Source organism: Podarcis muralis, chromosome 7 (assembly GCF_964188315.1).
Source record: "Podarcis muralis chromosome 7, rPodMur119.hap1.1, whole genome shotgun sequence".
Classification (NCBI taxonomy): Eukaryota; Metazoa; Chordata; class Lepidosauria; order Squamata; family Lacertidae; genus Podarcis; species Podarcis muralis.
The window spans coordinates 35,187,294-35,207,677 of record NC_135661.1 but is presented as its reverse complement, the minus strand read 5'-3'; the positions used below and the strand labels follow the sequence as shown (position 1 = coordinate 35,207,677).

General features: G+C 42.6%; 1 protein-coding gene across 5 annotated transcripts; it reads left to right on the top strand.

Moving 5' to 3' along the window:
• Positions 1 to 257: 257 nt before the first annotated feature.
• Positions 258 to 19,695, top strand: LOC114602235 (uncharacterized). 5 transcript variants are annotated; one of them, XM_077931525.1, is made up of 11 exons: positions 272 to 531; positions 3,011 to 3,077; positions 5,143 to 5,175; positions 5,729 to 5,809; positions 7,093 to 7,175; positions 7,746 to 7,893; positions 13,390 to 13,589; positions 14,247 to 14,522; positions 15,516 to 15,737; positions 16,537 to 16,685; positions 19,367 to 19,695. In XM_077931525.1, the coding sequence occupies exons 2-11, from the start codon at positions 3,019 to 3,021 to the stop codon at positions 19,409 to 19,411; spliced, it is 1,296 nt and encodes a 431-aa protein (XP_077787651.1). In that variant the 5' UTR covers positions 272 to 531; positions 3,011 to 3,018; the 3' UTR covers positions 19,412 to 19,695. The 5 variants fall into 5 exon arrangements, with proteins under 5 accessions (XP_077787655.1, XP_077787651.1, XP_077787652.1 ...); XM_077931526.1 differs by having other exon boundaries at positions 281 to 531; positions 16,537 to 16,674; XM_077931527.1 differs by having other exon boundaries at positions 284 to 531; positions 7,767 to 7,893.
• The last annotated feature ends 689 nt before the right edge of the window (positions 19,696 to 20,384 follow it).

Below are 20,384 nucleotides of genomic sequence, written 5' to 3'. Positions count from 1 at the left end.
GAAGCGGCAGGATTAGATCCTTTGTTGTTATTGTACTGTATTCGCACTCTTGACTGAATGACGTTCCTGTCCTTTGTAAGCCCCACTGGAAGAACGGCGGCTGAGGAACATTTCGAATCAACAAGCCAGCTAAGCGTGCATAGGGATGTGTTTTGAGGCCGGGGAGTCGCCGCAGACTGCCGTGCCGTTGCCATGGAAACCAAGCAGGCCTGGGCCTAGCTCAGCCGCGGCGCCGGAGGCGCTGTGCGCGTGTAAAGGCCGCCCTTCGCTTTCGGCCCTCGGGATGGCAGGCGCACGAAGGATGCTCCGCCCCGCGGAAGAGGAGGAGCCGGGGATGGGCGGTAGCGTGTTTGCCTTTGATTCACGCCGCCGCTGCCGCTGTTGTTGCCACCGCTGTTGTTGCCGCCCCGGCCGCGCTCCCTCCCAGTTTCCTCCTGACTGTGTTTCATCTGCGGGAAGGGAGAGAAAAGGTTGAGGCCGTTGCGGGGGGCGGCGGCGGCGGAAGAAGAAGATTCGTGAAGCCTTGAACGTGTGAGTTGGGACGGGGGTGGGGGCTCGACTGGGAAGAGGGTAGCAAGACGGCGATTCGAGGCGGGGAAGTGGATTGCATATTTGTTCCGCATTACTCCCCGGGTTGTTTATAATCACCATTGTGTTTTTCTTCATCCGTCCTTTATGCCAGGAACTCGGGGTGGTATAACATGGTCCTCCTCCTCCTCCCTTCCTCGCTACCATGTTATTCTCACAACAGTCCTGCGAGGTAGTTGAATGCGACAGGCTCAAGCTCACCCAGAGAGCTTTTGCTTTTGGGGCGATGGGTTTGAGTAGGGATTTGAAGCTGGGTCTTCTTGTTCCTAGTCTCACATGCTTAACTGCAGCGGTGCATCGGCTCATTATTTGTTTGTTTTAGTCTTTATATCCAAGCTTTCCTCTAAGGAGCTCAAAATGGTGTACCTAGGCCTCCTCTTCCTTCCCTTTTTACTCCCCCCCCCCCATGAAGTAGGTTAGGTAGGTTAGGCTGAAAGGGAGTGACTGGCCGAGGTCACCCAGTGAGGATTAAAATCTTGGTTTCCCAGGTCCAGTGCTATAACCACTACATCATGCTGGCTTTCAATAACATTTGGTATTGGGGAGGCACACAAACACACAATCCACAGCAAAACTGTTAAGATACTCTACAATTAAAAAATGCAAAACAGAATGAGACTCTTGCAAATCTTTCCCAATGATGAGCCTTTGAAGAAACTCAACGTGAACCATTTCCTATTCCTCTCCTCCACACCCATACTGAAATTATTTGGCTAAAAAATAAAAAATATTTTGGCAAAAAGACCCTTGTGGCTTTAGAGTGGGAAGCGCTCCACTCCTACTCTCCCTCCCAACACCCACCCATTGCTACTTTTATTTTAAGCTGCCTTTTCTAGGTATTAGATTCAGGTAGGTAGCCATGTTGGTCTGACACAGTCAAAATATATATAAAAAATAAAAAAAAATTGTCCAGTAGCACCTTAGAGACCAGCTAAGTTTGTTCTTGGTATAAGCTTTTGTGTGCATGCACACTTCTTCAGATACACTGAAACAGAAGTCACCAGACCCTGATATATAGTGAGGGGGTGGGGTTTTTCTCAGGAGCGTAGTAGGAGATGGGTGATTGACAATGGGTATGGTAAACCTGTTGACGACTGTTAACGAGTGAACAGGAATCCAAGGATAAATGGACATAAATCTGACATCAGGAATCACAAGACAGAGAAGCCAGTAGAAGAATACATCAATCTCCCAGGACATTCAATACAGGATCTCAAAGCAGCTGTCTTATTACAAAAGAATTTCAGAAACAGACTTGAAAGAGAAGTTGATGAATGTCAACTTACCCCTAAACTGAAAACTATGGGGAGAGCTGGTCTCAATATAGACATTAGATTTCTGTCTCATTACATATGCTGATCATCTGCATACTATCCCTTGCTTTTTCCTGTAGGACTAATTACAGTTGTTAACAGCAAATTCCTGGGCTGGCTTATGCAAACCTACCTGGCTAAGCTAAGGCTATCAAGAGAACAATAGAGGACATTAAAATATAATAGAGCTTCTTGCCCCAGGTGTGAGCCATGGGCTCTTGCCACCCATTGGCAGAGAGAGGGAGGCAGGCATCCGGCTTTTGTAACAATATTTATATATTTGGCAGAATTTGTATTACATGTCCTCTTCCTCTGCTTAATCAAAGAATCTCCAAATCCCTCCCTGCTATCTTAATCTATATTTGCGCTGCTTTGTGTGTTTTTTGCACAATGTATGTAATCGTGTTTGAACTGGTAGCCTGTAATTATATGCAGCATTTTATGGACTGAAGTTCCCCAGAGAGGGTAAGAGTGTGTTTTTTCTGCGCTCTTGTGATGGAAAAACATAAGGCATCATTCCTTATTGGAGAAGCAATTTTTTTTTTTGGAGTGGAAAAGAACAGAAAATTCAGTCCACAACCTGTCTCTTCATTTAGGTGGGATCTACCCACCCCCAAAGAATATCCCATGTAAGCTAGACTATCGTGGTACATAAACACATAAAAATATAGTTTCAAGAAGGTCACATACCATGGGGGAATTTCTAAATTCATAAACCTTTCAGTTAACCTGACTTGGGAAAAGACATTTCAAATACTAAATATCAATAGACTTTGAATGTGAACCTGGAGACTCCCTCAAAATAAATGACATTAGAAAGCAAGTCTACTTGACCCAGTATCCTGGTAATATTTTTTGTAGTTCCTTCACTCTTTTGTGAGTGAAGAGGTGTATATAGTTAATGAACAAGTTAATTTGGAGTAAGAAAATGTCTTGAACATTTGGCCTTTGTTTCATTTCAGGAATAAAGTGATAGTCTGAAGGAAACATGTGGTTAACTGTGTCTTTATTGGTGTAATGGTTGTCATGTGAAGAGAAGGTCTGTGAAATATTTTTATTTTGGAAATAATTCACCCTGATGAAAATAATAGTTTTTTCTCCTCATATAGAAACTGAAATGTCTTCGTGGGTCAAAGTAACTACGGATCAAGCACAAACACCTGTTCCAGAAAAGAGGTAAAATAAAATTGCATTATCTGTTTGTTTTTCTACAGTTAAAAATGATTGGTTGGAATTTAATAATCCCAGAAGCTGTAGTTAAATTGTTTTACTACTACTTCTACTTCAGAGTTAGTAAAATGCTCTTAATTATTTAGTCGAAGGGTGGGAAATCTGTGGCACTCCAGATGTTATTGGATGCCAACTTCCATTAGCCCCAACCTGCATGAGTAATATTCAGGGATGATGACAGCTGGTCTAGCAACATCTGGAGGGGCAGAACTTCCCTACCCCTGCTTTACTCCCAATTTAATGATCATTTCCTTTTAAAAGCAACACAGTATATGTTTCTAAGTGCTCTGCTAAATACTTTGAAGTTGACATTTAATAATACAAGAGATAATCCCGTTGATGTCATTCAGAAATCTGCACGTAAATGTGAGTACAATTATAAAACCTTTAGAAACTACAGGCCAGATTCACTTAAAGGGCTTCCACTTGAAGCCTTTATCTCACAGCATGATCAGTTGCCATGATTACTGGTAACCACACAGTGAGGTTATAAACAACCACCAAACAGTGTTTGGCCTTCTGCAACTACTCCCTCTTCTAGAATTGAGTGAGATGAGGAAAGCAAGTGGAATTTTAAAAAATGAGACTCTTTCCTTAGTAAGAAACATTTGAGGCAGTTGAAATAAATTATTGGTGAGAAGAAAAAGCATTTGCCGTACTGGGTTTACTGAATAATACTACCATTTCCCTTCTGTTTTAGAAGCTAATAATAGTTTTCTCAGCTCGTTGCTAGCAACTGGTGCGCTGATGAGATAACCTTGACATTTTAAGATGGAACCTCATAAGTAGTTTCCTCAAGTATATTTCTTACATGAAAAAGCAGCTCTCTGTTGCTGCTTTGCACCAGCAAATGGCTGTTATTATCACATATTCCTTGGCAACACTGCTTGTCCTGGGGGGTTTATCCCACCTTGTTTTCTAGTTGCTTCAGTACATCAACTAGCGCATGCCAAATAAATGTCTTGCACAGAGGGACACTTCTGTACCAACAAGGATTACTTGAAGAGTAACTTTACTTGGAGTAAGAGATTGGAGTTGTGTGCTATATTTAGTACCATTACATTGTTGGGCAGTATAATGAACACGCGAGTTTCTTGGCCTCTTGGGCTTTATATGTTTGTGTATTTAGATGGAAGCTTTGCGTAAAGGGTTCAGAACGATGCTTATGTTCAAAGTTAAGCTAGTTTCTTCATCAGAACTGAATTTGTTTTTATCTGTCCTTTAGCTATAGTTAACAGCAAATGAGGCAAGACCAAGCAGCTGTCATCCTTATGCTGTCTCTGATACTTGACATAACTTTCCAGACTATACATCTGTTGTCCTTTTTTCTTTTGGATGGGGTTCTCTACCCAACCTGTGCAGACTTCAAATCCAGCAGCTTAAACAAATATGTGTAGCACAGCTGGATCGCTGAGTTCATCTGGAAGGGGGCAGGAAAGGGTGGTTGCACTATTTGTGTCTTTCCCCGTGATATGGCTTCTAGACTTAAAATATAATACTACATTGTAGTGGTTCAAGGGAATCATTGACATAATTCATTGACATGAGTAGCATGCTGCAGCTTCCTTAAATCATCATATCTCTTATTATTTTTCTTCTCTTAATCTTTATGATGTTAAATAGTTTCTTCTTTACACTGTTGAAAGTCTATTATGTTTGAGTTGCTCTATAACTTCTATGTGTATGTGAGTCATGCACCTTATTTTTCTGATTTTAAGTTTTTTAGAAATGTTTTTAATATTGTGTTTTTAGGGTGAAGGGTAGGTAAAAATAAAAAAGAATATTAATACAGGCAACACTGGCTTCTGATCTACAGCCATTTTTAAAAATACATAATTTCATATTTTATCCTTTCAGCTTATCATTCTGTCTTAAAGCATTTGGGATTTATAAGGTCTTCATATTCTAAGACAATTTGCACCTTTTACTTCTACAGTGATGTAATTAATGACAGATGTTTGCAGCATATCTTCTGCATAAGTTAACCTATTTTTTTCCACTTTGGGTCTAGGCATAGACCTGGATGGATTCCACGACTTCTAGAGTAAGTAATCCTCAATGTTTTAATCATTTAAAATACTTTTTTAAAAAAACCTTCAAATAGTTTGATGGTTATGTTGTCTTTTTACATTTAAATATAAAAAGGAGGCATTGCTTGTGCTGTTGTTGTTCTTTTGAATTAGCTTCTTCTCTGATTCACCCTACTAGCATTTGTTATCCTAGGTCAGTTTAACTTTGTGGTTCTGTTTTGATGGGAAAGAGTACACAATTTCTCTGGCAGTCACATTTTTGGGTAGAAAAATAAGCATAGGAAGCCAATACCAGTTGTGCAAAGAGTCAGTACAGTGGAGCAGCTCATTAGCCTATCACACTTTCTCTTTTCAAAGTGTGGTTGTATTTCCATGAGTATCCATAAGTTGCCAGCAGGCAAAGCTGGCTGAGGAATCAACCACCTAGTGGGATTTCTGGTAAATAACTGCACATAGATGAACCTGGCAATCTTGTACTATATTGTAAAAGTAGAACTGAGCTTTCCAGAAGAGGTGAACAATGGCAATCCAGCATCTTAAATATGTTACAATTTTTGTGCCTTACAGCATAAATCCTTACAAAACCTTTCAGAAGAGCTCTTACTCGTCTCCGGAGGGTTATTCGAAGGACTATGAAGATGCTAACAGGTTAGAGGGATTTTTCTCAGTACTTATTTGAATAATAACCTGACCCCATCCCCAAAGCTCAAAGAAGATGTGAAACCCAATGTTAACAAATAAGCTCATGTCCTAAAATTTCTTCTTTTCATCAAATATATTGAGACATTTCAGAAAAAACTGGACTATATACTATTTTGAAACAGATACAGACCAATGGATTCAGCACGTAACAGTTTTTTGAAAGTTCAGTGTATTCAATTAGAATGTAGGATTTAAGTATGGTTTCTTTTTACTTGGCTCTTTATGAATTCACTTTAAGGGTATAACATCATATAAAAGTTCATACATGCACTTTTATTTTTAGCTTTTAGAAAAGGCTGAATTTCCATAATACATATATTTCCAACAGCTAGAAATGGCTGATCTCAAGCTCTCTTTGGGCATAACTGCTAAAGCCAGCCCATATGGCTCTTACAGTTGATGGTGGCTTTAGGCAGGCGCTGATTCCATGTGAAGCTGTGGCCTTTGCATAGCATGCCCAGCACCACACTGACAAGATAGTTTCTCATGCCATGAGAGTACCCTAAATTTGGGAGGACCACAGCTCCGTGGTAGAGCACATGCTCATCATGCACAAGGTCACAGGGGCATTTCCTGACATCTCCAGTTAGAAAAGGAAGGATAGCAGTTGGTGTGTAAAACTGCTGTCTTGAGATGTTGGAAAGTGGCTGCCAATCAGACGATGCCAACAAATAAGTATCTGAGTCTTGCCTGCTATGAGCTAATTTCTTGTGCTCTTAATTTGCACCTAATTATTTACTATATAATTTCAGCTTAGAAAGTTTAGAAGGTGATTTACAATTCAATTTGAAGCAAATACCAGCAGTTAATCTCCTAAACAAATTGAATCAAATGGGGGGGGGGGGGACAGCAGCCGAAGAGCCACAGGTACACATAACATGCACACATGTTATATATATATATATATAATGCCATGTGATTTATTTATTCTTTATTTTATACCTTCGTATTATTAAACATTGATTCAAATGTTCAGTCAAATGCCTCCCTCAACAATATTACCAGGACACCCCACTATGCCCTTGTCTTCTGGTGTCCCAATTAGCTGTATCACTGATAGGAGCATTGCACTAAGTGACCAACAGTGTGCTTCATCAAGAATAATAATTATGCATTAATCACACGCCCCAATATGAGAAGGGAGAGAGAGAGAGAGAGAGAGTCCTCTTCAATATCAGGAAGCTTTATTTTAACTCTGCTTGATTCACTTTTGTGTCTTGTCTTGTTAGCTTTGAAGAACTCTTTGGGCAGCAGTATCATCCATCAACAGGGAATGAAGATAATTATGAGAGATACCAATATTCTCAAAAAGGTAAGACAGTGTTTCTCTGGCAGCTTGCACCGATGATCAGTGATAGGCATGTCAAATATTGTTGGCTTCTGTATCTCAGTCCTGTGGGCCAAGATGCCTGTTATGTACAGTGGTACCTCGCAAGACGAATGCCTCGCAAGACAAAAAACTCGCTAGACGAAAGGGTTTTTTGTTTTTTGAGCTGCTTCGCAAGACGATTTTCCCTATGGGCTTGCTTCGCAAGACGGAAACGTCTTGCAAGTTTGTTTCCTTTTTCTTAACACCGTTAATACAGTTGCGACTTGACTTCGAGGAGCAACTCATAGAACGCGGTGTGGTAGCCTTTTTTTGAGGTTTTTAAAGACTTTGGTGATTTCCAAAGCTTTCCCGACACCGTGCTTCGCAAGACGACAAAAATCGCAAGACGACAAAACTCGCGGAACGAATTAATTTCGTCTTGCGAGGCACCACTGTATTCCTAAATTCTGACTGTTTACTTGGGAGCTATTAAAATGTATTGACTCGCCTACCCTGAAATTGCAATTGTCTTAACAAGGAGAGGGTGCAGTGCTTTAAGCAACTCCACTTCAGCCTGTCTGGGTATCTCTTTAGATGATGACTACACAAAGGACGTTCTTCGGGACAAGCTGTACTTGCAGTTTTACCAGCAGTTAAAGAAGGAGTACGACAAAGACCGACCTTCAGACTGTGTCATTGTTTCCATCAGCAAGGATCAAGCGTAAGTTTGTTTTTAAAGATGTACTTAAGGATTTGAGCTGAGCTGTGAACTAACATCTTAATGTGTAATTTGGTCTTGAGCAAATACAGCTAATCTTTTTAGGATTTCTCTGCTTCCATACCAAAATTTTACCTGAAATGGTACCAGCTGTGACAGTTATGCAAGCCTAAAGCCTGTACTACATGGGATAGCAGCAGGGGTGTGTCTTTAAAGTTGGACCTGCCTTATTTGCATGTAAGGAGAGATATTAAAGGGACATGCCAGAACTTTCCCTCAGGTTCTTTTCTTCTTAGCTGTGTTGGTATTGGAGCCTCCCTGGGAAAAGCACTTAGTGGTATGTGCAGTGGGGATAAAAGTAATGGGGGTCAGCTCCTACCACCCACACTCTTTGTGCCCTTTAAACAACCCCCCCCCAAAAAAACCCTGATTTGTATAGTGTGGCAGACCTGCATTTAAAAATGTGGGCCTGCCATGATCCAGTGCAGTTTGGGTCTTAACTGGTGTGCTTCTTGAAGCTGTTACTTTTGATTACCAGTTTATACTTAGCAGGAAGGTCGCTTTAAACAGTGTTGCAGTGTTGTTAATTTGTATCACGGTAAATACAGTCTTTATCCATCAACTAGCAGTTTGCATATATGCATCCCCCCCCCCCCCCCGGGATTTTCTTGTATCTTTTTGTAAACCGCTTTGAGGCTTTTTTTTTTTTTTACAGTCAAGCGGTCTATAAATTTTATGAAATTAATAATTAATTTTGAAACCAATTCTCCATGTATATCCCACCCCATACTCCTCTCTGAATCTTAAATGTACAATATGAACCAAGATAAGTTTCTCTTTTTTGTATATTAATTACTATAAGTGCTTACATTAAGAGATTCTGCAATCTTAACATTTCCATTTATAAACCCACTTTTTCCTTCATTGCCCAAACATAAATTTGATCTTCCCATAATGTAGTGCTAGTAATTAGACTTTAAAAAACAGCAACACACTTTCTCAATATTTCAACACTTTTTAAGATTAACGTTTGAATGACAAACTAAGCTGAATTAATCTTGTTCACGAAGCATACTCTAGGTTTACAGGACTGTGGGTATTCATAAAGTTGGTAGTCTGGCAGCCTGTAAGATTGTTTAATCAATTAGATTGTACTGTTATTGAGTACTGAGTGTTTACGTAAGCCGACTTGGAATGCTAGGAACTTCAATAAGCATATCAGCACCTGATATTTAACATTCTATGTTGCTTCTTAAAATAGCTTTTACTTCTTTTATATTCTTCTTAAAACAAAATACATATTTATAGTCTTGTAGTCAACTTACTTGTTAATACCTTTCATTGTTTTTAACATTTTGGTGTGGTCCCTGCCCGGAATATTTTCTGATACAAAGGGTGTCTATCAGTGCAAGACAAATATGCTTCTGCTTCTAAGCAATGAAATTTCCATGGTATTTCAACCAAGTCTTTCTCACTTTGTCATTCCAACCTGACTCTTCAGTCTGTTATAATATTATCAAGAGCTTCTTAATTTGCTCTTAAACCACCCCACTGAAAACTATTTTCTGATTCTCTACATAATGGCCAAGCATATATTGAGTCAAAAAAGTAATGGCCATCTCTTTTAAAGTGCCACAGTTAGCTGTAGGCTTTCACTGAAAGAGTTACCAGCATAATTTGAACACCTTATTCACTGAAAGTATATTGAATCTGCGTGATGATGTTTAAGCATGCCTTAAATATTCTTAACTTTCCCTTGGATATTATACTAATAAGAAAAATATAGGGTGGTTGTATTAGATTTTTTGCTTTGCTTTAGTAAGCTATCTCCATGACCTCTTCTAATTTCCCATCCAGTAGCACATGGAAATGTTGAATACATTTCTGCCTTTCATCCATTGGGCTCCTAATATCACTAGCAGATCTCGGGAGTCCATAGAGCGGGATATATTGGAGATATCAATCATTTGGGTCTCTCGTTAGACCTCTTCCTACAATCTTCAGAATACGAGCACCTTTCTTTCTGGCTGAATGACCGCCTGCCTTTTTAAATCCAGAAGAGTCATTGCAAAGTAACACTTACTAAAACATTTGCCCAAATGTAATAAAATGTTAGTTAGCAACTGTTCATACTTTCTCAGGTAGCTGAGGTTAATGCATGTCTTTAAAGCTCTCTAATATTGTACTTTCTATTAATTTAAACATTGGCAATTCATTTTACACTTCATGGACACAGACTTTTAACATCACAGTGCGTGTTCTGTGCATAGTACCTATATTTTATATTGCTGAAGCTCCAGGTATGTGAACCAACGTATATTACAAAGGCTGGGGGACCCATAGTTAATCACATTATATCACCCTGGCTGGCACTCAGTGCCATCTAACTGGATAAACTTGGGTATTTTGCCCACATGATTTTATCTTTTTATCTTGGTTGTAAAATTACCGTATTTTTCGCACGATTGGACGCACCGGACCATAGGACGCACCTAGTTTTTTTGGGGGGAAATAAAGGAAAAAATTTTCCCCTTTATTTCCCCCCCAAAAGCAGGTCAGGGAAACCGAACCAGGTTGAGGAACAGCGGGATAGTGGCGCTGCGCCTCCCTGCTGTCCCCCAAGCTTGTGGGGCTGGCCGATGTCTGTCCGGCGGGCAGGGAGCTCTGCTTCAGGGCGCCCCACCCGCCAGGCAGCAGGCTGCTATCCGCAGCGTGGGGAGCCCTGTGGGGAACTCCTGCAAGGTTCCCCACTCTGCGGATGTATGCCTGGCGCGAGGGGCGCTCTGCTTCAGGGCGCCCCACCCGCCAGGCAGCAGGCTGCTATCCGCAGCGTGGGGAGCCTTGTGGGGAACTCCTGCAAGGCTCCCCACTCTGCGGATGTCTGCCTGGCGCGAGGGGCGCTCTGCTTCAGGGCGCCCCACCCGCCAGGCAGCAGGCTGCTATCCGCAGCGTGGGGAGCCTTGTGGGGAACTCCTGCAAGGCTCCCCACTCTGCGGATGTCTGCCTGGCGCGAGGGGCGCTCTGCTTCAGGGCGCCCCACCCGCCAGGCAGCAGGCTGCTATCCGCAGCGTGGGGAGCCTTGTGGGGAACTCCTGCAAGCCTCCCCACTCTGCGGATGTCTGCCTGGCGCGAGGGGCGCTCTGCTTCAGGGCGCCCCACCCGCCAGGCAGCAGGCTGCTATCCACAGCGTGGGGAGCCTTGTGGGGAACTCCTGCAAGCCTCCCCACTCTGCGGATGTCTGCCTGGCGCGAGGGGCGCTCTGCTTCAGGGCGCCCCACCCGCCAGGCAGCAGGCTGCTATCCGCAGCGTGGGGAGCCTTGTCGGGAACTCCTGCAAGCCTCCCCACTCTGCGGATGTCTGCCTGGCGCGAGGGGCGCTCTGCTTCAGGGCGCCCCACCCGCCAGGCAGCAGGCTGCTATCCGCAGCGTGGGGAGCCTTGTCGGGAACTCCTGCAAGCCTCCCCACTCTGTGGATGTCTGCCTGGCGCGAGGGGCGCTCTGCTTCAGGGCGCCCCACCCGCCAGGCAGCAGGCTGCTATCCGCAGCGTGGGGAGCCTTGTGGGGAACTCCTGCAAGCCTCCCCACTCTGCGGATGTCTGCCTGGCGTGAGGGGCGCTCTGCTTCAGGGCGCCCCACCCGCCAGGCAGCAGGCTGCTATCCGCAGCGTGGGGAGCCTTGTCGGGAACTCCTGCAAGCCTCCCCACTCTGTGGATGTCTGCCTGGCGCGAGGGGCGCTCTGCTTCAGGGCGCCCCACCCGCCAGGCAGCAGGCTGCTATCCGCAGTGTGGGGAGCCTTGTGGGGAACTCCTGCAAGGCTCCCCACTCTGCGGATGTCTGCCTGGCGCGAGGGGCGCTCTGCTTCAGGGCGCCCCACCCGCCAGGCAGCAGGCTGCTATCCGCAGCGTGGGGAGCCCTGTGGGGAATTCCTGCAAGGCTCCCCATGCTGCGGATGTGTTCCCGAAGCGCCTGGAGCTCTGCTTTCAGGGCGCCCGGCGCTCCGGGAAGCAAGCTGAGCGGAGCGCTAATCCCGAAGCCCCAAGCTTCGGGATTAGCGCGGCGCTTCGCTAGCCCTGGGAGAGCCACGCAACGTCGCGGGGCTCTCCCAGGGCTAGCGAGACCTTGCCGGCACCCAGAAGCTTGGGGCGTGCTGAGCTCCGCGCGCCCCAAGCTTCGGGATTAGCGCGGCGCTTCACTAGCCCTGGGAGAGCCACGCAACGTCGCGGGGCTCTCCCAGGGCTAGCGAGACCTTGCCGGCACCCAGAAGCTTGGGGCGCGCTGTGCTCCGCACGCCCCAAGCTTCTGGATTAGCGCAGCGGTCCGCTAGCCGTGGGAGAGCTGGGTCTCCCACGGCTAGCGGATAGCTTCCTGAAGCCTGGAGAGCGAGAGGGGTCGGTGCGCACCGACCCCTCTCACTCTCCAGGCTTCAGCGAAAGCCTGCATTCGCTCCATAGGACGCACACACATTTTCCCTTGCTTTTTAGGAGGGAAAAAGTGCGTCCTATGGTGCGAAAAATACGGTAAAGCCTTTGAAATTGATTTCCTGTCCATATTTAGCACGGAATGACCCAGATTGGGAACCTAGTTGCATTGCCATGATTTCATAACACGAAATATGTTTTTTGTTTATAAAGTGCTAGTAAAAGTCAAAGAATACATGTAATGCCGTAACCAGGTGGTAATTTTCCTAATTACTTTGATATTTAATTCTTGCTGTCCTACCAATTTGGATTCAAAAATACATTTAAAATAACAGAATATAAAGTTGACATGTCTTCACATACTCATTATCAATTATGGTGCAATTAATCACACAGTGATAAACAAATTTCCATACACACCTGTTTCCAAACCCCACAAATTCCTATTTTACAGGTGTTCATGAGTCCACACTTAAGTGTATTTTGTCCAAATGTTCTTTGACGCCAAGCGGTTTTGCAGCTTAACAGTAACTGGAAAATTGAACCCATGTATCCCAGTCCAGGACTCTACGCAGCCTTGCTTGCATGGATTCCTCAGGCAACCAAAGGCTTTGCTATTCAGTTTGGTATGATAAAGAAATCTGTGTTTCCCATAAGGGAAAACTAAATGAAAAGAAGAATATTGCCTCACCAACAAGTGTATGCCAGTATAGAGCATATAGTTAAAAAGTATAATTGAAAATCATAATATGTTGTCAGACACTCTTAACATTCAATTATAGCTTCCAACCGTAACCTCTGTATATACCCTCCAGTTGGGATAGGCCTTGTTCACACTGAAGCTTCCATTTGCATAAACAACTGCTCAGTTATTGTTTAAGTCTACCATCCAAACCAGATATGCTCACTCTTGCCAGTACCAGTGGGTTGCCTGAATCCCAAAGGACTGCTGTTGACATAACAAGTCTGGTACTCTTGAGTCTTCGCCGTGCACACATAATGGCAGCGACTAGAACACTGGCACTAATATTTGGGGAGGAATTATTTGTAAAATAACCTGCTTCTTCTTTTTTTCCTTCAAGGGAATATTCAACAGCCATAGGCCATCGGTTGCAGGATCATGGCCTTGTTGTGGAAATGATATACCTTACATCTGAATCAGGTCTTACACGTGCCCTACAAGAAGTTAAAAATGATGGTTCCCCATTCTGTGTTCTTGTTGAACCATCTAACGTAACACTTTCCTCTTGCACCGTAATCATGCTTCATCAGTCTATCAAAAGTAAGTTTAGATTCATTCAGAAACGGTCCCCATTCACAATATGCTATCTAGATCTCCTCAACACACATACAATATTAAAAGATGTCACAAGTTGGAATAATACTTCTAACTGAAAATTAATACTGCTTCACAAAACTGCTGAATGTGCTGAAGAACACTTTTTACATTTATTAAATATTCATACAGTTGTAAACCTTTTCTACACTGAGCAAAATTTATTTCATCTTACTGGAGGGTGTTTTTTTATACTTCTCAGATTTTGCCTTCTGTCTGAAACAGTAAAGTAAACCATTGGATTGGGTATTTTCTCTGGATCTTAAAAAGCAAACAAAACCACCTTCAACACTAATTTCTTAGAACTGTTCTTCTATTTAGAAAAGTTTTTGTAAAATTGTTCCAATCATGAAATTAACTTACTTTAAATGAACACACAAATGAGATCTCAATAGTTAAATGTACACATTACACTTAATAGAACTGAGCATGTTTGTGTTGAACCATGAACATATAACATTCAGTTAAAAATATAAATTTGCTCGTATTGAAACAGACGTTGACTTTGAACTTCAGAATAATGGTGCAAGAACACAGCAGTTTTGTGTTTGGTTTTGTCTTGATGTAACCTTTTAAAAAGCAAGGTATCTCTCTTCTCTATAGTACACCGTAATATGCCCATGGAGGATGCATTGGCTCTGATAGCTAAGGCGTTTGAGAAAATTTGTCCTGAGCGCGAACAACAGGAACGCACAGAGATTTCACACAAAGCAGCTGATCTGGCGAATGACTACCTAGAGCGGGATCTCTATGACAGTTACCATGTGCCTCTAGGCATTAGACATCTCCTCTTTCTGTTAAGTGAGGGAAAACATTTGTATATGGAAGAATTGAACTCAATAAGTGACTTCCTGAAGACCAGGAGAAATAAGCTTGAAGGTATTCATTACTTTCCCACCTGTTCCCCAAGAATGTCCCTATAAATCCCACTATTTTAAAACTGGCTCTTGGTTAAAACTTAATTAAAAATAATCAAAATATGGAATGTAAAGGTTAATCCTACCCCATCCCCAAGCCATAAAATCTTACTTCTTACTGGAATGTGAACACTTCTTAAAACTACCTTGCCCTTTTTTTGGCTTTGTAGACATAGTTTTATAATGTGGTATTTGTGGGTAATATTTCCAGCAGGTCTTGCCTGGGTATGTGTTGGTGGTTAAAACGAATCCAGACTCTCACATGTACATCACACGACACGCATCCACACAGCTCTTCTTTACACAGTGACCCTTTTTTCCAGCTAGGCCTTCAAAGCATGTTGTTACTGCTGTGCAAGAAGACAGTTTTTAAAAGTCCCATTCATACACTAGCGGGGGGAAACGGCGTGTTTTTATCGTGTGGCAGGGGTTTTACTGTTGCTTGCTAAGTTCTTAATGATGGAAGGCAGGAATTAAGCTACTTAAGGAGCAGCGACCACATTATGGGGTGGCAAGATGTATTCCATGGAACAGCCCCAGGCCAGTGTGGAAAAACAGTCTTAAAGAGCAAGCACTTCCATTGTTCGTTGCCACCCTCTGGTAACCATCACATTTCACGTGGCAAAAAGACATTACACTTATAACAAGTTATTAAATTAAAATGTGAAACCTTAATATTCGCGAAAACAATGGCAGACCCCCGACCCCTTTATTATGTTCTGCAAACTGAAGAGTTCAGAAGCTCAGTCCTTAAAATAAATAAAACTTACGTCTGTAAATCTAACTTGAGGTGTCTTTAAAAGATCTGAGGTATTTCCCTGAGGGAAAAAACTAGGTAGTTAAAGTGTGTGTTATTCCCATAAATCAGAGGCAAACTACAGTCTTTGCTTTTAATAAATCGGGTGTTCACTAATCATTGCGTGTTGCTTGCTAACTCTTGGTTCTCCTAAACCAGGCTTTGTTGCAGAAACAGACCCTTTAGCTGTTGCAGCTGAAGACACGGTGTATCCAGCAAGTGTCCGGCCAAGCACTAGTGCTCTCCCCCAGACTCTAAGCAAACCCCCACCCCTTCTTCCAACTCCTGGCCGGAATTCTGTGTTAGGCCAGTCATCTGTATCTTCAGCTAAGCCAGCTTTGTTGGGTGAAAGACCGTTGACAGGTCTTCTTCCCACACCAGGTTGGTAACCCTGTTAATTGTATTGATGTTTTATTAAAGATTTACAGTGAAGCAGGGGGAAATGGAAATAGAAGGGTGGGTGTGGTTGATGGTTAACTCTGGGATAAGACCTGAGGTGAGATGAGAAACCCAGGGTAACTAACAGTGAAACTTAATTGGTCCACCAGAAATGTTAAAATATGCATTGTACATACATACATGTTACATATGCAGTGTAAAATCACTCTTTGAATCAATTTCTTTAAAAACAAAAAATCCTTTGGATAAGGCCTACTGGAAGATAACTACCTCCTTCAATATGAGCATGCCCAGATATTGTAGTTAATCAGCAGAGGCTGTTCTCTGCATCTGCTAGCACCAGAGGCAAGTTGGGCAGGCACACGAGAGAGGGCCTTTTCAGTGGTTGCACCTACACTGTGGAACTTCTTTCCTAGAGAACCTTGGTTGGTGCCTTCTCTGACCGCTGACCATTAAGTGAAAACATTTATTAAGACAGGCCTAGTGCTTGTTGAGTTGATTATGTTCTGGTGGTAGGTAATAGTAGGTGCTTTATACTCGGCTGCTGTTTCTATCTTACCCTGCTTCTTAGCTGCTAGTTGTGCAACTTCTTGGTATATTATTACATACTAATCATTGATATATGTTAGCAGCATAGGGTGCATATTTGTGGAAAGGCAGGATAGCAACCATAGTGAAATTAAATAAGAATTTCTAGGGTATTGGTTCAGTAACCAATTAATAAAGAAATGTTGGCCATTTCCCCCCATTCCATGCTTTCTTCTTCCCTCTTTCCAAACAGGGCTGGCTGGTCCAAAGGGCAACCCTCCGCCACTTCTGATAAAGTCGGCTAAAAGACCAGTCCACCTACCTCCATCTCCACATCTGCCTGCAAAGCGGCCACTGCTTAGTGGCAGACCGGGCTTGCTGCCAACACCAGGTGAGAGCTGGGTAAGCTTGGTGCTGAATGCACAGGAATGAAAGGTGGTCATTTTGCACTTCCAATAAACATTTCCCCAATTCATGAAATGGGGTATGGAGTAGTGGGCAGCCTGGTGAACTTCACCAAGGGTCCAAATACCTCCTGGGTGACCCACATTTGGTACTGCAGGAAGGAGCCTTATCCTTGAGCATCCCTTCTCTTCATCCACCCTGGCCCTTCGATTCAATTTGCTATTTTCTGCTTGGAGCAAACTATTATGTTGTTGCATAAAAACTGGCAAATCACAGTTGGCACTTCCTTTCCAAGAGCTAGGATCGCAAGTCAAACTTGGCATTATGTGTGAACAAGTCATTAAAAGTGTTCCATCCATTATACGAGGTGCATAATGTTATACACATGTTATAGCTTGTTATGTTGCTTTCCTTTCTGCTTGGGGGCAGGGGGCGTGGAGAGGTTGCTTTCCCTCCTTTGTCAGAGCTGAAGGACAGAAAGAAAGCTTCATTGTCACCCCACCCCTCCCCAATGGAAGGGTGAGAAGGAAACTCGTGGGGTTCCCAAGTGCCTGATGCTGCTATGTGAAGCGCTGGAAAGATTTTTTTCTTGCTCTTCACACAGCAGTGGTGCATGTTTGGGAACACCATAAGGGTGTTGACTGGTAGGCAGCCACACCCACTTGTCATATTTGGACTGAGAGGGCAATTCTGATAAAGATCTGGCCCTTTATCTGAGCAAAAAAGCTTCCCCATCCTTGCCCAATAGATTTGGAACAACTGACTTCAAACGTAGATTTCTCATTTCTAGATGTTTATGAGATTGGCTGGGTTAATGGCGACCTTCTTTGCAGAAGATGCGTGCAAAATTTAAGTGTGCAAAATTCAGCAACTGCAAACATGATGCTGTAGGACAGTCTTCTGGTGCTTTCCAGATGTTTTGGACTACAATTACCATAATCTCTGTGCACTGATTGGGGTTGAAGGGAGTTCAGAGACCAGCAATATCTGGAGAGGCCCACGTTGGGGACTAAGGAGGGTGTTCTACTATTTTTGTATGTGTTTAAAACCTTAAAGCCAAACTTCTGTACTACTTTCAAAGTGGTATTATTAATTAAATTTATTGATCACTTTTTTGCCAAGACAACTAGAAACCACTTGCAGTTCTTTTAAACATATAAGTGCAAACATATTAAAACTAGCATTAAAAAACAATCTAAAAGACAAGTCAGTTTTTAAAAACTAGATTAATACATTCCATCCATATAAAAGGACCATAGATAATTAAAAGCCAAAGGCCTGACGAAAGATGGTTTTTGTCTGGCACTTAAGCTATGTAACAGTGGTGCTTGGGGATGGCATTCCACAATTGGGGAGCCACCACTGAAAAGGCCCATTCTCATATTTCCACCCTCTGGACCTCCCATGGTAGGGGCACACAAAGCAGAGCCTCGGATGATGATTGCATGGTCCGGGGACTGGGGAGAGGTAGTGCTTGAGAAAGTAGACCTCTCTTTTTCCATTCATGCCTACCTCATAATGATTGGAATCTTGAGCTAGGGCTGTAAATCCTTGAATTTACAGGCTAGAGAATTGTGTTCACTTGGAAGCTGGAAGAAAATTCTATTCTGAAGCTCAGTGGAGGGAGGTGCTAAACAAATAGTTTGCAATCCTTCTCACACTTTGGCACTTCTTTCAGAGTTCATGACTTTTGTCTAAGATTAATAAAATAAGGAGCCTCAAAGACCAGGATTGCTGTGGCCACTATGGTATTCTTTTTATCCAGTTATACAGTTCCCTGGCTTGATGAATATTATTCAGTCTTGTTATGGCTCTTGCTTCTCTAGATATTCTCCTGAGTCCAAAAGCTTTGCAAAGCTCTGAACTCTTAGTAATTGTCAACTGAAGCAGACTTCATTTATGAGCTAAGCTAGGAGCCAGTTCTTTTTGCCTGCATATATTCTTTATACTGCACTAACAGCAGTTCATGTTTCATATCAAGTAGCGTATGAGAACACCAAGCTGTACAGTCCTGTGGATGTGGGCCAGGGCTGTGTGCAGTCCATGCCTGCAGCCGTCATGGCTGCCAAGAAATATCACGGCAGTGTCTGTTAAAGTTCAAAAGGTCAAATGGGGGAATTGCTGCTCTTGGAGCATATCCGCACCTCCCTCCCCAATGCTACCTCATTTTCCAAGAGATCCATTCAAAATTCTGTGAAGTGCCCCAAAATGACTTTTGGAGTAAATTGTGCAAATTTAAGTCCACATTGGCAACTTTTGTGAGATCCCAAGCCTTCACAATCTAGGCTGTTCTCAAGTGTGACTGAACCATAACTGTTCATTTGTCCCGGTTTTTCTATCTCTGAGTCCAAGCTAATATAAATGAGAGAAGTACACTGATTTAAATGAGAAAATACATTGAATATTCAGCACCCTTAGGATTCCGGGAGAGTGGAAGAGAGGCTTGTAGGAAAAACAAGTGCATGCAGAAAGTGACAGCTGTCCTATTCTGGTTTCAGTTTTCCAGTTTGCACTGATAAGTTCTGAAGTAAAGGAATGGTTGGGTTTTTTGCATTGTATTTTAGTCCAGACAAGAGGCTGTTTTCTCGCATGTAGAAGGCCACTTTGAACATTAAACATGTTCTATAAAAATTAAAGGCTAAGAGTGTTTCACCACTTAACTCTTCTTTATTTCACAGTTGCTAAGGCACAGCATCATTGGGTACCCAAGCCAAAGTTCCTAGCTTGACTGGACACCTGGATTAAATGGAGTACACGGCAGTCCCTGCTTGTATCATCCCTCTTGCAAGACAGCAGCACCTGACAAATGTGTGTTAGTACACCAGACAAGCTTAAATGTGTATTGTTTTCTGTTGTACACTTTCCTGGGTATTTTCTTTCTTTTTTTTACTTAAGTGGCAGAGTGAAAATAGGTGTTTGTGGAACTATCAGTATTGTAGATTCCCAGTACTAACATTTTTTAAATAAACCAGTATCATCCAATAATAAATGACTTATTTCCACAGTTTGTCATTTGATTTCTTTGTGACTTAAGCTCCACTTAGATAATTTGTCTGGTGATAAACTTGTTCCTCTATATATGTAAGCTCCTAGCCAGACCTGAACACTCTTTATGAATACTTTGCTAGCCTTTGGGCCACTCATTATACTTTTCCAGGAGATCCAGATAAATTAGTTTCCACTGTGTCTGATGTGGCATTGTAAGATTCAGAAAAACTATGGAATAACTTGTCACACAGACATTTAGCCATAGAGTCGCAAAACTAAACATTGCCACAACTTGCTTTATATTACAATATATATGCATGCATTACTGCTCTCTCAAGCATTGCAGGAAATAATATACTCTAATTCCACTTGCTATTTTGCCTTCTTTAAACACAAATCACATATTTGGCCAATGGTAACAGTTGGAACAGTGTTTCCCCCCCCCCTTTTCTTTTTTAAGGCAGTGTTTGTTACAAACAAATACTTTAGGGCTGCTTTTGCAATATTCAAGGATGCATTCAGTGCTTAAAAACACAAGATAATAAAATAATAAATTACAAAAACTGCTCCAAACCTCTACTCAACAAATTGAGGGCTGCTGATTCAAGTTTTCTTTCCTGATGCACTACTATTGGTGGTAACTACCATTCAAAATGTAAATTTTCACAGGACACTTGCAAGTGTCAACACTTTATTAGTTTTCTCTGT